The 17,027-nt window shown below is 42.2% G+C and overlaps 1 protein-coding gene across 2 annotated transcripts in view; it reads left to right on the top strand.

Moving 5' to 3' along the window:
* Positions 1–17,027, top strand: part of LNX2 (ligand of numb-protein X 2) — an 89,131-nt gene that overhangs the window by 28,535 nt on the left and 43,569 nt on the right. The window contains exons 1-2 of one of the 2 annotated variants that reach the window (XM_018056590.1): positions 12,711–12,799; positions 15,321–15,839. In XM_018056590.1, coding sequence (XP_017912079.1) covers positions 15,436–15,839 — 404 coding nt within the window. In that variant the 5' untranslated portion in view covers positions 12,711–12,799; positions 15,321–15,435. Of the gene's footprint in view, positions 1–12,710; positions 12,800–15,320; positions 15,840–17,027 lie in introns of those variants that run through there. The other variant, XM_018056589.1, reaches the window with a different exon arrangement.

Raw genomic sequence — 17,027 nt, 5'->3', positions numbered from 1 at the left:
GGCACCAGGTTGAGACTTTGGCTTTCATTTTGTAGAAGCAGCTGGGGCTCCAAAAGAGTACTCAGCAGGGACAGTAATATCACTGGTGCTTGGATTCCAGTGTTGTAAAGGATGATGGGAGAGGAAGAAGCCTGCAAAACCTCGAGTGACGGCTCAGGGAGCCAGTGCAGTGGATAACAGAGCAGTGGTGGGGACCAGGGGAGGGGAGGCAGGGGTGAGACATTCTGGAGGTGGAATCGATAGGAAGCTGGTGACCAGTGGAGGGGTGGAGGTTGGGGATAGGCAGTGGGTGAGAGAGACCCTGGATTCCCTGGCCCCAGTTACAGGATGCTAGGAGTCTAGAAAGGTTGTTAGCAACCACAGTAATAGGCTTGGTTAGGGAGAAGTAATGATATGGCTTTTGAACATAAGCGTGAGTTAGATATACTAGAATTAGGACAGTTATTTATCTACTGGGGGAGAATAATCTGTTTTCATACTGCATTCCAGTTGAATTGAGTGTTATCATGTTTTAAAATAGACTACACAAATGAGGAATATAGGGGCAAATCTTCTTCTCAGCTTTTTGTATGTGAGAGTGCTTGCTTACTCAGCTGTGTCCAGCTGTGGCCCCACGGGCTGGAGCCCGTCAGGCTCCTCTGTCCACGGGATTTCCCGGGCAAGAATACTGGAGTGGGTTGCCATTTCCTCTTCCAGGGGATCTTCCTGACCCTGGGATCAAACCTGCGTCTCTTGCATCTCCTGCACTGGCAGGCAGATTCCTTACCACTGAGCCCCAGGGAAGCCCTCATCTTGTTACAGAGGGCGGGTTAAGAGTAGTGGAGGGATTTTCAAAGAGGAAAATGAATGCATTCAATTACACTAAAATTGACAACTTTTTTATGCCTGTAGACAACTAAAAGCAAACAGAAGGAAAAGTAGTTATAATAATGTGGTAAAGAATTGTTTTCCTAATATATTGTTAATATCAATTGAGAAAAACACCACTATTCAATAGGAAAAAAATGAGGCCGAGCATATAGAGGCACTTCATAGAGAAATAAGTATAATAATCATAAATTTAACTAGACTCAAAGAGATGCTAATTAAAGAAAAAATGAGGTGTTATTTTGTATTTCAACTGTCAGATTTATAAATGTTTAAAAAATAAAATTAACCAGGATTAGGAGACTCTTGAGAGTCCCTTGGACTGCAAGGAGATCCAGCCAGTCCATCCTAGAGGAGATCAGTCCTGGGTGTTCATTGGAAGGACTGATGTTGAAGGTGAAACTGCAATACTTTGGCCACCTGATGTGAAGAGCTGACTCATTTGAAAAGACCCTGATGCTGGGAAAGATTGAGGGCGGGAGGAGAAGGGGATGACAGAGGATGAGGTGGTTGGATGACATCCCCGACTCAATGGACATGAGTTTGGGTAAACTCTGGGAGTTGGGAGTTGGTGATGGACAGGGAGGCCTGGTGTGTTGCGGTTCATGGGGTCACAAAGAGCTGGACACGACTGAGCGACTGAACTGAAAACTGGAAAGAGTTTGGGAGAAGTTAGCATACTAGCACTGCTAGTAGGAATCAAGATTTTGTTCACCATGTTGGAGAGCAGTTTAATGAAGTGAATCAGAAGACTTTTTCTCTTGGCACTACAATTTAAATTTTTTAGAGTTTGTCTAGAAGAAAAAAAATCAGACAGCTGTCATAAAAGAGTGATATGTAGTAAGAAAACTGGAGCAAAGTGGCATAATGTAGACAGTGGAGCAAAGAGTTTCAAGGAGAGGGAAATCAGTGATGGTGCAGAGAGAGCAGACAATTGAGAACTGGGAGGTGACCACTGGAGTTGGCAGCCAGTCACGACGACCGTGAGTGGAATCAGTCTCAGCAGTCGGAGCAGCCCTTTGGATCAGGAGATGGAGACTGCAAGCATGGTCATGTATTTCAGAAATATTGGAGGTGAAATGGAGGAGGTGAAAAGGGTAGTAACTGTAGGGGAGTATTTTGTTTTCATTGTTCAAGTTATTGGAACGTAAACTTCTTTTATGTGGAAGGGAAAAAATTAGAGGAGGTTGACGAAAGATAAAATATGTGACAAAGGTTGCCAAAAAGAATGGAATATTGAGCCCAAGTGAAGGAGAAGTCTGACCCAAGCAGGGAGTAAGCAGGGATGTGTAGATGCAAATAATGAAATTGTACATCTTTGTTAGCTGTTGAGGGGATCCCCGGTAGAGTCTCAGTTCCTCCCAGAATACAGAATTTCCCTTTCCATATTGCACAGTTTCTCAAGACGATTGTCGGTGCTCTCATCCCTCTCTTCCAAGTGGTCTCTTGAACTCTTTCCCAGGAAGCATTTCTGGGAAATGCTTGGTCCACCAAACCCCTGTCGAGTGAATGCTGTGTTGCTAAACCCCACGCTTGATTAATTCTCAGTCCTAATCTTATTTTACTTGCCTCCTGCATCTGACACAGCTAATCTTTCCGTCCTCCTTGAAATACGCTGTACATTTGGTCTGCGCGACACTCTGCCCATCTTCTGCACTGACCACGCCTGCTCGGTTTGGTTCCTTCTCCTCTCCCAGGCTTCGCCATACGGAACATGCCCATGGCTCAGTCCTCAGACCCCTTCTCTTCTACTTACACTAATCCACTCCTCTTTGGTGATGTTTCCCAGTTGAATCGCTTTCTGTACCATCTACACACTGAAGCTTCCTAAATTTATATCACCAGCCCAGTCCTCTCGCTTGAACTGGACTTGTATACTTAACTCTGTGTGTCTACTTAGAGGTCTAACAGGCATTTCCAATAGAACCTGTTTGAATTTGGCCATACCCATTAAACCTACTCTTACAGACTTTCCCATGTCAGATGTATTAATTCTGTCTTTCCAGTTCAGACCAAAAGCCTTGGCATCATCCTTGACTTCTGCTGCCGGCAGCCCACACACACATTTTATTCATCAGCAAATCATAGCAGTCTGCCTTCAAAGTAGATCCAGAATTGGGTCACTTCCCACTCTCAGCTGTGTGCACCCTGGTTCAGTCCACTGTCACCTCTTGCTTAAGAGTATTTTAGTAGGTTCCTGCTTGGTTCTGCCTCTGGTCCTTTCAGATTATTCTCAGCACAGCAGCCAGAGCGATTCTGTGAGGATTCTAACCCAAAGGAAAAGTGAGCCTCTGTTAGGGTCTGCTGCATTTCCTTCTCTCTGCTTGTGTCTCTCATCCACACGGGCCTCCCGACTATTCCCTGGACATACCAGGAACCTTGTCAGCTTGGGCCCTTTGTCCTTACTGTTAACAAGCCACGTAGTTAATATCTGGCATAGAATGTTTATGTCTATAATAAATGTTCTGTACCAGATATTAACTATGTAGCTTTCTAGTTACATCCTTGTGGCGTTAACTCAGGTGTCACCTTCATAGTGAGTTTTTCCCTGATCACCCTGTTTAAAAAGCTCTCCTTCTCCCAGTATTCATTTTGTGTGTGTGTGTTGTCTATCTTCTCCGCAGCGCCCACCCAGAATGTAAACTTCACAAGGGAAGGGACTTTTGTTTTTGTTCAGGGCTGAATGCCTGGTCCTAGAACAGTGCCTGGCTCATAGGAGATTCTTAGTAACTCCTGGACAGACAGATAGACAGATAGAGGGATGGAAAGGAGGCAGGATGGGAGATTGAAAAGGAGGTTGGGATTGAAGGTTAGGGAGATGGAGATGAGTAATTAGTTTGCTTTTGAATATTTTGTTAAAGTTTCCTAGTGGAAATGTCAGAAAGGCAGATAATAACTACATAATATGTAAAACCTGGGATTTTGTTTGACTCCGTTTCTGAAACTTGGGAATCTAATGTAATTTAGGGTGCATTGTTGATCATCCTAACACAGCACAGCCCCTTAACAGTTTCTGGCTTTATAGTACAGGCATTTCCCGTCATGTGACGTAGGCAGTTGTACTTTGGAGGGTGGTTTTATCTGTGACACAGCTGAGCCTGGACCACGAGTCTCATCGCATGAAGATATCCTTTTTGATTTTTCTCAGTATTAGAACTGTGTTTAACTCAAAGAACTCATTTTAATCATTTAAAACAACCTCTGGGAACACATGAGAGTCATTCTGGATACACACCAAGGCCAGCAAGGCTGTGGTCCCTGCGCCTGACACCGTGGCATGTCACCTGGTCCTGAGAAAGTACCAGATCTGGCCACTCAGTGATGGTCCTTTGAGTCTGGTCCAGAGTCTGGACCAGTCTGGTCTTGAGCTGATCATTCTTGTATGTATTGAATTACAACTGGATAACTGGGACAAACTGAGCATCTTAAATAGCATCTATTCTTTTAATTATCAGTGTCCCTAAATGAGCTTAGAAAGCTGGAGCATTTAAATTTCTTATATCTTGCTCACAGTTAAGATAATAAAGCCTGGGAATCTTAATTATTAGTAATACCACTACCATAAAACCTATCCTGACTGTGATTTAGTTCCACTCCATTTATTTTATTGTGTGGGCTTGATCACAGAGGAGTAAGTGTCCTGCTGATTGCTTTGCATTTATTGAAGAAAGTAATGCTGAAGCGTTTGTCCTTTTTCTGTAGCTTCGGATGTTTCTTTAATGGGAAAATACAAGATTAACTCTGGAGCAAAATCTGCCATCTAAAACCATGTGTTTATACTACTGACAATTACCTACACTTGTCTTAAAAAAAAAAAAAGACAAGCTAACTGTATTAGTCCTTCAGATAGATGTACCTGTGTCTCCTAAATGGCATTTTTCTGGGAGCCAGGAAGAAGTTATTTTTGCCTTACAGCACTATAGCATCAGACATTGTGGCACCATAAGAAATGCAGGGAGATGTCCAGTTCTATGTCTAGCCCTCCTCTCTTGTATATAGACTTGTCTGCAAAAAGAGAAATTTTCAGGTCAGGAGATAAGTGGCTGGTACTATAAAAATCAAACAAAATTAAAAAACAAAAAAGAAACTCAAAAAAACCTCCTGATAACCTTCAGATTTAGATCATCTTTATAGTAATTACAGCACTGGATAACAGTAAAGAAAAACGTTTGTCCTTTGGGAACAAATGTGTGCTCAAGCACATTTCTAGAATCATGGAATGAGGGACCTGTAGGTAACTCAGAGTCTGTCTGGTGTGGCCCACAGGTCTGTAGGGAGAGAGAAGGGAAGCCTAGAGAGGAGGAGGGCTGAGCGGGACAGCCTGGTTGCTGGTCTTAGAGCCGAGCATCAGATGCTTTCCTCCTGTGACCAGTCTAGTGGAAGGAGCCCGGGCCACCCAGCATCCAGCTGTCCGCTCTTATCTGCATTGTCCCTTACAGGCCTTAATCTACTCAGAAGTTTCTGTTACAATGCCTTGTGGTCTGTGAGAGGGTTTTCTGGCAGTGTAACATTTTTAGCCTCACAGTAATCCTGTGCCATAAGCAAGATACTATTACATGAGGAAGTTGAGGTTTATAAACTTCTAATTGCTGTGCCATGTTATGGTGTCACATTGCTAGTGACTAGCAGGTGGGGCCAGATTTCAAACCTGCAGCAGTGCTCTTTCTGATGCCCTTGGCTTCCTTGGGTCACAGAGTTAGTGGAGGAGTTCTGATGCACATTTATAGAAGTTAGGAACTGAAAAGACCTGGAAAATAAGAATTTTATCAATCACTTGAAAACAAATGTTTTCTAAACTTAGTGCAAGAAGATAAATGTTTGAAAGTTTTCACCTTTTAGAAGAAAATCAATCATTTAATTTATTAAAATGAGAACATTTGCCTTTGAATGTCATATTGTTGTTGCTCAGTTATGTCTGACTCTTTGCAACCCCATGGACTGCAGCACACCAGGCTTCCTGTCCTTTACTACCTCCTGGACTTTGCTCAAATTCATGTCCATTGAGTCAGTCATGCTGTCTAGCCATTTTATCCTCTGTCGTCCCCTTCTCTTCCTGCCCTCAGTCTTTCCCAGCATCAGGGTCTTTTCAGTGAGTCAGCTTTTCGCATCAGGTGGCCAAAGTATTGAGGCTCAAGCTTCAGCATCAATCCCTTCAATGAATATTCAGGGTTGATTTCCTTTAGGATTGACTGGTTTGATCTTGCAGTTGAAGGGACTCTAAAGAGTCTTCTCCAACACCACAGTTTTAAAGCATCAATTCTTCAATGCTCAGCCTTCTTTAAGGTCTAACTCTGATATCCAGACATGATTACTGGAAAAACCATAGCTTTGACTTTATGAACCTTTATTAGGAAAGTCTCTATTTTTTAATGTACTGTCTAGGTTTGTCGTATCCTAGGAGCAAGTGTCTTTTAATTTGGTGACTGTAGTCACCATCCACAGTGATTTTGAATGCCATAATAAATAAGTATAAAACTATATCCAGCTGGTAAACATCACATGCAATAAAGCTAAACCTGTGCAAACTGCTTCCCCTCATATACCCCCACCGTGTCATTTCTGTATTGTGCAACTCTCCTGAATTTGTGATGTCTTTAAGATGTTAGGCGACCATCCCAGTGAGCTGGTAGCTGTGCTGAGCTCTGCTGTGAAGCCGTCACGTGTTGTGGAAGTGTGTCTTACCTGTATGGAAATGTTTAGTTTTCCATATGGTGTGTTTCCTTTTTGAAATAGTTTTATGTCAATTCTGTTTTAAAATTACTCTAAGGTAACATCATTTAATATAATTTTTAGAAGTATAACTCTGAGCCTACAGGAATTGTGTAGGTAATCGGTTTGGTTTTTGCATTAGAAAAAAAAGTTTTCATAGCTTAGTGGTTCAAAAGTAGAAGAACTAAAGGCAGAAGGACATTTGAAATTTGCAAAGTCTTTGGCAGCCACAATTTAACCTCCTTTTCATACTTAGGAGACTGTTAAAGTTATCAAAGAACAATAACAGTTGTCAGGACCAGCAGATAAATACAACATATCATTAAGTATTTTATTATGTATAAAAAGATATAAAATCATGAGAATGATGGAGCTAGATTTAAACTCTGTGCGTGTGTGTGTGTGTGTGTGTGTATGGTCAGTTACTCTTTAAGCATAGCTGGTAGTACACAGACAGGAAGCCAAGATACCAGAATATCTCTCTGTAATACCAGCATCTAGTAGACTCTGGATAAACATGTGGTGAATGAAAATGAATTGTGTAGTGACCTAATTACCCAGCTGGCATGGAATTCAGAGCCTAAGTTTCATAGCCTCCAGCATTTTTTTCTTAGCTTATTAATTTTCCACCTTACTAAATAGGGTACATCTAACTACAAGTAGCATCTTAAGAATTTTAAAATGGTTTCTCAGGCATTTCTACTTCATAAAAAGGAAAAGGGAGGCATATCACTGAGTGTGCTGAATCACACTTTTATGTTGACAATGAGAGAATTATAAATTACAGACGTGGAGTTGTTGGAAACTGGTATTTGGGTTTTTCCTCATGTCTTGCAGTAGGAAATAAATTTTAATTAATTGAAGAATAGACTTTCTGTAAGGGTCTCATAGAATATGCTAAGTACTCCGTACGTACAGAGAAATATCCAGACACACACATGTTTAGGGTAGAAGGCTCTGGGGAGAGAGCTCCATTCTAGGACAGGCAGACTTCTCCAGCATGCGCTCACCTCCACATCTTGCCTTTTTCAGGTTTTGTCTTTTTAAAAAGTTGTGTTGGTTGCCGACTGGGACCTCTTCCTGTGAAAGAGGGTGTCAGAACCCTTCAGTACTCTGTGCCACGTGTCCACGTGTGACCCAGGCCACGCTGTGTTCAGCGGGTCTACAAGACCAAAACTGTTTTCCCAGGAACACTAAGATGTTTCCTTCCCTTTTCACTCTCACTGTCTCTCATGAGGGTCCAGCAGAGTTTCCAGAGGAAACTTGACAGGTGAGCTCACAGCAGATTGAAAGAAACAGACCCAAGACTCCAGATCTGCAAAATACATGCTTCATAAACGGGGCCTCCCCTCAGTGTGTCCTTTAATTTTGAAAAAGTTATTTTTCATAAAAATGTTAATATGTAAAAGTGGGCTTTATTGCTTTATTAACAGATGAATAAACATAAACATTTTAATTAACTTAGTTGCATTGTCATTTCAAGAATGTTATATACATGGAATAATACAGTATGCAGCCTTCTCAGATCAGCTTCCTCACTCCGCATGATTCTCTAAGGTCTATCCAGACTGGTGTGCACGTCAGTAGCTCATTCTTCTTTACTGCTGAGCTGTGTCATGTGGCGTGTCCCCTGTTGAAGAATACCTGGGTTGTTTCTGAATTGGGTCTATTACAGATAAGGCTGAACCCATTTTTGTGCAAACATAAGTTTTCGTTTCTTTGAGATAAATGCCCAGGAGTGCAGTTGCTGGATTGCATGGTAGTTTTGGGGTTTTTTGGAAATAGCCAGACTTGTCCAGGGTGGAGAAAGGGATCCTGAGGTGTAAAAGGTTGACAACTGCTGCTTTATACAAAGGTAGCTGTGCAAGCTGATATGTAACATAGACAATACAGGAAAATTTTGTGGTATTGCTATCATCAAGCCAGAAAAAAAGAGGTAATTTTTTCCTCAGACTTTTGAAGATTAAAGGAAGTAATACCTTTTTCCTAGTGTGTTTATGGTCATAGTGCAGGGTCCAGTATACTGACTACTTGCAGTACCACAGGTTAATACAAGATTTTCTCATATATTTACGTAGTTATATAATACGTCTCAGGACTGTACTTCAGGCTCAGTCTCAGTTTTTTTTATTGCATAGTATGTGCTAACACGTGGGAATACAAGAGAGAAAGCAGATACTGTCTTTACTCTCCAAGAGGTGAGAAGACAGCTAAAAGTGTGAAAGTGTTAGCCACTCAGTTGTGTCTGACCGTTTGCGACCCCATGGACTGTAGCCTGCCAGGCTCCTCTGTCCATGGGATTTTCCAGGCAAGAATACTGGAGTGGGTTGTCATTTCTTCCTTCAGGGGATCTTCCTGACTCTGGTCTCCTGCATTGCAGGCAGATTCTTTACCATCTGAGTCACCAGGGAGGCCCAAAGATAAACAAGCATGCAAAGGTAGTAACTGCTAAGAGGAAGGCGTGTGTACAGAGCAGCAGGAACAGGAGGGAAGGCCGTGGTCCTGAGAGCAGGAAGGAGCCTGATGGGATCTGACAGGAGGTAGAGGCAGAGCTGAAACTTAGAGGAGAGGTTTTCTCAGATGTGTCAGAGGAACCAGTGATGTGTTATGTCCTGTCCCATCCCCCTACCCACCCCAACCATACTTTGGTGCTAACTCTTAGCTTATCATCTTTTATCCTGGGCTGGATCTTCCAGGTTAGGGCCAATGAGGACCCTTTTAGCCTAAATGAAAAGTAACAGTAAGATAAATTATCTGAATAACATAGTTTAGGAGTGTGCAGATTAACTGAAAACTACCCTCCATCTGAGTTTCTAAGATGTACCAGGATAGTCTTGTCTCATAAACCAGGAAGAGCAAGCATATTAATAGTGACTGGAGTTAGGTGGTAAACAGTCTTATAACTCCCTCTCCAGTGCTATTTAAATGTGTTGTAATATTCCAAGCCAGTTTAATAGCATCCATCTGTTTTCTGCAAAGAATATAATCAATCTGATTTCAGTGTTGACCATCTGGTGATGTCCACACGTAGAGTCTTCTCTTGTGTTGTTGGAAGAGGGTGTTTGCTATGACCAGTGCGTTCTCTTGGCAAAACTCTATTAGCCTTTGTCCTGCTTCATTCCGCATTCCAAGGCCAAATTGCCTGTTACTCCAGGTGTTTCTTGACTTCCTGCTTTTGCAATCCAGTCCCCAATAATGAAAAGGACATCTTTTTTGGGTGTTAGTTCTAAAAGGTCTTGTAGGTCTTCATAGAACCGTTCAACTTCAGCTTCTTCAGCATTACTGGTTGGGGCATAGACTTGCATTACCATGATACTGAATGGTTTGCCTTGGAAACAGAGATCATTCTGTCATTTTTGACATTGCATCCAAGTACTGCATTCCAGACTCTTGTTGACTATGATGGCTACTCATTTCTTCTAAGGGATTCCTGCCCACAGTAGTAGATATAATAATCATCTGAATTAAATTCACCCATTGCAGTCCATTAGTTTGCTGATTCCTAGAATGTCAATGTTCACTCTTGCTGTCTCCTGTTTGACCACTTCCAATTTGCCTTGATTCATGAATGTAACATTCCAGGCTCCTATGCAATATTGCTGTTTGCAGCATCGGACCTTGCTTCTATCACCAGTCACATCCATAGCTGGGTTCTGTTTTTGCTCTGGCTCCATCCCTTCATTTTTTCGGGAGTTATTTCTCCACTGATCCCCAGTAGTATACTGGGCACCTACCAACCTGGGGAGTTCATCTTTCAGTGTCCTATCTTTTTGCCTTTTCATACTGTTCATGGATCAAATTACCAACATTCGCTGGATCATCGAAAAAGCAAGAGAATTCCAGAAAAACTTCTGTTTCTGATTTATTGAGTATGCCAAAGCTTTTAACTGTGTGGATCACAATAAACTGCGGAAAATTCTGAAAGAGGTGGGAATACCAGACTACCTGACCTGCCTCTTGAGAAATCTGTATGCAGGTCAGGAAGCAACAATTAGAACTGGACATGGAACAAAAGACTGGCTCCAAATAGGAAAAGGAGTATGTCGAGCTTGTGTATTGTCACCCTGCTTATTTAACTTCTATGCAGAGTACATCATGAGAAACGCTGGACTGGAAGAAACACAAGCTGGAATCAAGGTTGCTGGGAGAAATATCAATAACCTCAGATATGCAGATGACACCACCCTTATGGCAGAGAGTGAAGAGGAACTAAGAAGCCTCTTGATGAAAGTGAAAGAGGAGAGGGAAAAAGTTGGCTTAAAGCTCAACATTCAGAAAACTAGGATCATGGCATCTGGTCCCATCACTTCATGGCAAATAGATGGGGTAACAGTAGAAACAGTGTCAGACTTTATTTTTCTGGGCTCCAAAATCACTGCAGACGGTGATTGCAGCCATGAAATTAAAAGATGCTTACTCCTTGGAAGGAAAGTTATGACCAACCTAGATAGTATATTAAAAAGCAGAGACATTACTTTGTCAACAAAGGTCCGTCTAGTCAAGGCTGTGGTTTTTCCAGTGGTCATGTGTGGATGTGAGAGTTGGACTGTGAAGAAGGCTGAGTGCCGAAGAATTGATGCTTTTGAACTGTGGTGTTGGAGAAGACTCTTGAGAGTCCCTTGGACTGCAAGGAGATCTAACCAGTCCATCCTAAAGGAGATCAGTCCTGGGTATTCTTTGGAAGGACTGATGCTAAAGCTGAAACTCCAATACTTTGGCCATCTGATGCGAAGAGCTGACTCATTTGAAAAGACCCTGATGCTAGGAGGGTTTGGGGACAGGAGGAGAAGGGGACGACAGAGGATGAGATGGTTTGGATGGCATCACCGACTCAATGGACATGAGTTTGGGTGAACTCTGGGAGTTGGTGATAGACAGGGAGGCCTGGCGTGCTGCGGTTCATGGGGTCGCAAAGAGTTGGACATGACTGAGCTACTGAACTGACTGATCTGTATACGGTATTCCTAGAATACTAGATACAAATAATGTAGCTTGTGAAGATACACATTTTGTGACATTTTGTCTTTATATTTTGGAGACTATTTAAAACTAGTATTTAATGTGTATTTTGGAGAAGGCAATGGTATCCCACTCCAGTGCTCTTGCCTGGAAAATCCCATGGACAGAGGAGCTTGGTAGGCTGCAGTCCATGGGGTCGCTAAGAGTCAGACACGACTGAGCGACTTCACTTTCACTTTTCACTTTCATGCATTGGAGAAGGAAATGGCAACCCACTCCAGTGTTCTTGCCTGGAGAATCCCAGGGACGGGGGAGCCTGGTGGGCTTCCGTCTATAGTGTCACACAGAGTCGTACACGACTGGAGTGACTTAGCAGTAGCAGCAACTTGTATTTTAATATTCAGATTATGCTCGTAGAATATCTGAAATCAAAATTAAACATGGGCGTATGCTTCTGTATGTATAAGTGTATTTATAGCCACCTAACTAGCAGGAATGAGCAAACATTTTGTTACTCAGTTGGTCACTCCACGTTTACGGAGCTTCACCCCCGTGGGAGGCTCAGGTGTGCGGAGCTCACAGTTAGTCAGGGATGGCAGTGTGAGATGCTGTAAGGGCCATTATCGTGGGCTTGCTCCCAAAGAATTACATCCTGGGCTGCAAGGAGAGGAGTTGGGTTGGGAGTTGGAAAAGCAAGCTCAGGCTCCCTGGTTTTCACAAAATTCATACACTAAGACTTTCATGAGATAACTTTCCTCTTTCATGTAATTACTTAATGTTATTCAGTCACTAAGTTATGTCCATCTCTTCGCAACGCTGTGGACTGTAGCCCACCAGGCTCCTCTGTCCATGGGGTTCTCCAGGCAAGAAGACTGGAGTGGGCAGCCATTTCCTCTTCCAGGGAATCTTCCCGCCCAGGGATTGAACCGACTCCTCCTGCACTGCAGGCAGATTCTTTACCACTGAGCCACCGGTGGTAGCCAATTACTATTGGCTTATTTTGAAACAAGAAGGAACTGGATTTATTTTCCTTCTCTCTTACGAAGTAATTATAAGTTGTGTGGCTTTGAGCAAATCATAAAATCTGTCTGAACGTTTATTCCTTTATCTTTGATAATAATAGTAAGAGCTCATATCTCTACAGCACCCATTATGTGCCTGTTTGTTCTGTGTATCACCCCTCTGAGATCGGCACCGTCACGAACCTCATTTTACTTGTGAGCAGGAAACAACCACAGAGAAGTCCAGTCAGGCCACAGGGCCGGTAAGTGACTGAACAAGGGTTTGAACCCCTTGCAGACTGGCTCCAGGGTATATGTACTTGTAACTTTCTAGGATCTATGGTCTTGATACTCTAATCCATATTTATATGAGCATGTTAGTGATTTACCCCTGAAAAAATTTCAGTGAACATTCGTGTCATGGTACCATGGAGGCATTTTGGGGCTGGCTGTGATGGTGCAATTGTTATTTGGAATTTTAAATGGGAGCATGTTATTTTTCCTCATGAAAAGGTTTTGTGATAAAATAAAAATAAAGAACTAAAAGTTATTTAGAGATTTAGCAAATAACTAAAATATAAGTGTCTTAAGAGAAATGCTTCCTTAGTCATTACATGGGAAGTCAGAATTGCAGTATATTTTCTTGAGAAAAAATTAGCGTGAATGCTGTCACAAACCAAGAAGAGCAAGGGATATATGAATTTTCTTGCTATTTGAGTAGGAAACAAGAGTCTGTGCACATCCTGTGTTAAAATGCCTACATTGAAGTAGTCTGTTTGCCTGAGATAAATTTTGTTTCTATCCACAATCTCACATACCTCGTACTGACAAAAGTTACGGTGCGCAGAGTAAGGCCCATGAGTTACAGAATATGAGAAGTGTTTGCTGTCCGAATGCTCTCCTGGTTGTTTAAGATCACAGGCTACTATTGTTATTTTATTAAATTGCTTTTGAAAACACAGTTGATCTGAGTCAGCTATGCCAACTGAATCTTGTTCCACCCCCTCATAGTTCATGGCAGTTCTTGTTAAATCTCTTAAAATGTTAATATTGTTTTTCTGATAAATACTCCACAAAGAAATACAATAACATATATATATATATATATATATTAATATATACACCGAGAAGGCAATGGCACCCCACTCCAGTACTCTTGCCTGGAAAATCCCATGGGTGGAGGAGCCTGGTGGGCTGCAGTCCATGGGGTTGCTAAGAGTCGAACACGACTGAGCGACTTCACTTTCACTTTTCACTTTCATGCATTGGAGAAGGAAATGGCAACCCACTCCAGTGTTCTTGCCTGGAGAATCCCAGGGATGGGGGAGCCTGGTGGGCTGCCATCTGTGGGGTCACACAGAGTCGGACACGACTGAAGCGACATAGTAGTAGTAGTAGTAGTAATATATACATATATGTGGATGATCAGGGGAGAATGATCACAGAGACAATGCCAGCAGCATTAACATGCTGTCTGCTCTTTCTTATCTGGTACCGGACCCCAGGTTTCAGGACCACCCCACCTGAGTTCCTTTCTTGTCTTCACCATTTCACCTGCTCATGTGCCCAAATTGCTGTGCCAGTTCAGGTGTGACTTAGTCGAGCTCCCCTTGTTCATTTTCTCCTCTGGCCACTGATTCCTGCCACCGCCCAGCAGCCACAAAACCAAACTGAGTTAGATACCAGTTCTTCTCCACTTTCTCTGTGTTCGCACAGCGTCCTGTGCACAACTTTCTTAGACGTTTTAGTGCCTTTAGTTTTCACACTGGGCTTTCTTAACCATCCTTTCCCTACATCCCCTCTCTCCCTGTTCACTGTTTGGCACTTACCAGGGTCTGTAAGTATTCAGAGTAACTTAGCTGCTGCCTTTGGAGATGAACTTTTAACCCCTGGTCCTGCAGTGGCAAGAGTTACGGAACCTACCCTGCTGGCCCTGCACTGGAGTGGGCTGCAGTCTCAGAGGAGACACATACATGTACACACACACACACCCCTGCGCTGAGTAAGAACCACCCAGAACCAGTGGGTGTGTGGAATAATATGAGCTGAGATTGACATTTATAACATAGCTTATCTCTGTAATTGAATTATAGCAGGTTTTTCCTCCTAAAGGCATATAATAATATTGAAGTTTATGGAGTTTGCCTAGATGTCATTCATCTATGCCATGTCTACCAATACAGACAAAATCTGCATTAGAGAATATTCTAATCATACATACGTTCTTTGAAATCCATTTTTTCCTAAACAGTGTAGTGCAGAGGTCATTTTTTCACAGATACTGACTTATCCTTCCAAAGACACCATCTTTGGGATGGCACTGTAGATGTGTAAAAATCCATCAGAAGCAGGGAGCCATGACTGGGATAGCAAATGCAAACATGTTACATATAATATACCTCAATTTGCACTGTTAGCATACTGTACAGATTAATTGGCATTAAAACTACCATTAAACAGTGAAGTCTTGAGTGATTTCAGTCAGTAGAACATGTGATTCCTGTATTATATATAAATATGACTTCTCTGCTTTTAATCCTAAATTCTTTTCTTACCGATAACTTGGCATGGTAAGTCATTCTTCTTAGCCAACAAGCAAACTGTATTAATTTTCTTTTTTTTATGTTTTTATGGCTAATTTATTATATGACCTAAACTTTAATTTTTCACTAAAATTTTTTTAGTAAAATTTTTATTAAAATGTTAACTGCTAATATGATGTTGATTCTTTTAACCTATGTTGATTGGTATTAATTACTTTTTTGGTTATTTTGCTTTGTCTAGTCTAGAAAACCAGGCCTGGATTTTAAAGGACAGCATCACTGACTTGTAAAGGAAACCAAACCTTTGGTGGAAGTCCAGCATATGAAGATACAGAAACTGCTGCAGTTGATTCACAATGGGAACCACAAGTGACGAGATGGGGTCTGTGGAACAGACCTCGTCCTCCTTCAACCCTTTGTGTTTCGAATGTGGCCAGCAGCACTGGACGCGGGAAAACCACCTGTACAATTACCAGGATGAAGTGGATGACGACCTGGTCTGTCATATCTGCCTTCAGCCTCTGCTGCAGCCGCTGGACACTCCCTGTGGACATACATTCTGCTGCAAGTGCCTCAGAAACTTCCTACAGGAGAAGGATTTCTGTCCACTGGACCGGAAGAGACTCCACTTTAAGTCGTGTAAGAAGTCTAGCATTCTAGTTCATAAACTCCTGGACAAATTGTTGGTTTCATGTCCGTTTTCCTCAGTGTGCCATGATGTGATGCAGCGCTGTGACCTGGAAGGCCATCTTAAGAACAGGTGAGCGAGAGAGAGGGAGAGCATGGCTCTAGGCTTTGTGGAAAGGCTGCTCAAGCAGACAGAAATGAGAAACGTGAATATAAAACCTACAGACAGAAAGTGCCATTTTATACCTATCAGTATTTTTAAAAAATAATATTTACTTATTTATTTGGCTGTGTGGGACCTTAGTTGTGGCCGTGTTGTATCCATTGCAACTCTTAGTTGCAGCATGTGGGATCTAGTTCCCTGACCAGGGATCAAACCCAGGCCCCTTGCATTGGGAGCTCAGAGCCTTAGCCACTGGACCACCAGGGAAGTCCCCCATCAGTGTTTTTGGTGGTATAATATGAAGTTGTTATATTCACATGGGTAGCAGGATCTGCAAGGCAGTTTCACAGTTTGTTTCAAAACTGGAACTGTCAGTATCATCTTACCTAGCTTTTCATCCTAAGGACATTATCCAAAAGGAGGGAACGTTGTATATAAAGATGTTCATTGCAACCTTGTGCAGAGTTCAGTAAATTGGGGTCAAGCTAATAATTACTTAACAGTGGTACATCAGTGCATCGGGTTACTATGCAGCTGTTAAAAATGACAACATTGCTGCAGCATGGAAATGGGCACAGGCACACCTCAGAGATGTTGCGGGTTGGGTTCCAGACCACCGCTATAAAGCGAGCTTCAGGGAGCATAACACCACGGGTCACAGGAGCTTTCTGGTTTCCGAATGCTTATGAAAGTTATGTTTACACTATGCTGTGCTCTAGGAAGGGTTCCACAGCATTAGGTAAAAATGTACCCACCTTGATTGAAAATCCTTTACTGCTAGGAAAGAAATACCCATCGTCTGATGACACATAGGACTGCCACAGTTTGTAAAACATGGAGTATCTTTGAAGCACAGTAAAGGACATGCGATAAAATGAGGTCTGCCTGTATCCATGATTTCTTTCTTTAAAATCTTAAAAAATTCTATGTTCAGGAACTAGACTGAACAAGAACTAGAGGTTGGAAACATTTTAGTAGGGGTTTTTGTTCTACTAACAGAGGCTTTTTTTTTTTTTTTAATTTATTTTTAATTTTTTTAAAATTTTTTATTTTTTTAATTTTAAAATCTTTAATTCTTGCATGCGTTCCCAAACATGAACCCCCCTCCGACCTCCCTCCCCATAACATCTCTGTGGGTCATCCCCATGCACCAGCCCC

The sequence above is a fragment of the Capra hircus genome, chromosome 12 (assembly GCF_001704415.2).
Source record: "Capra hircus breed San Clemente chromosome 12, ASM170441v1, whole genome shotgun sequence".
Lineage (NCBI taxonomy): Eukaryota > Metazoa > Chordata > Mammalia > Artiodactyla > Bovidae > Capra > Capra hircus.
Note: the sequence above shows the minus strand (reverse complement) of the source record. Positions and strands in the feature narration are given on the sequence as shown.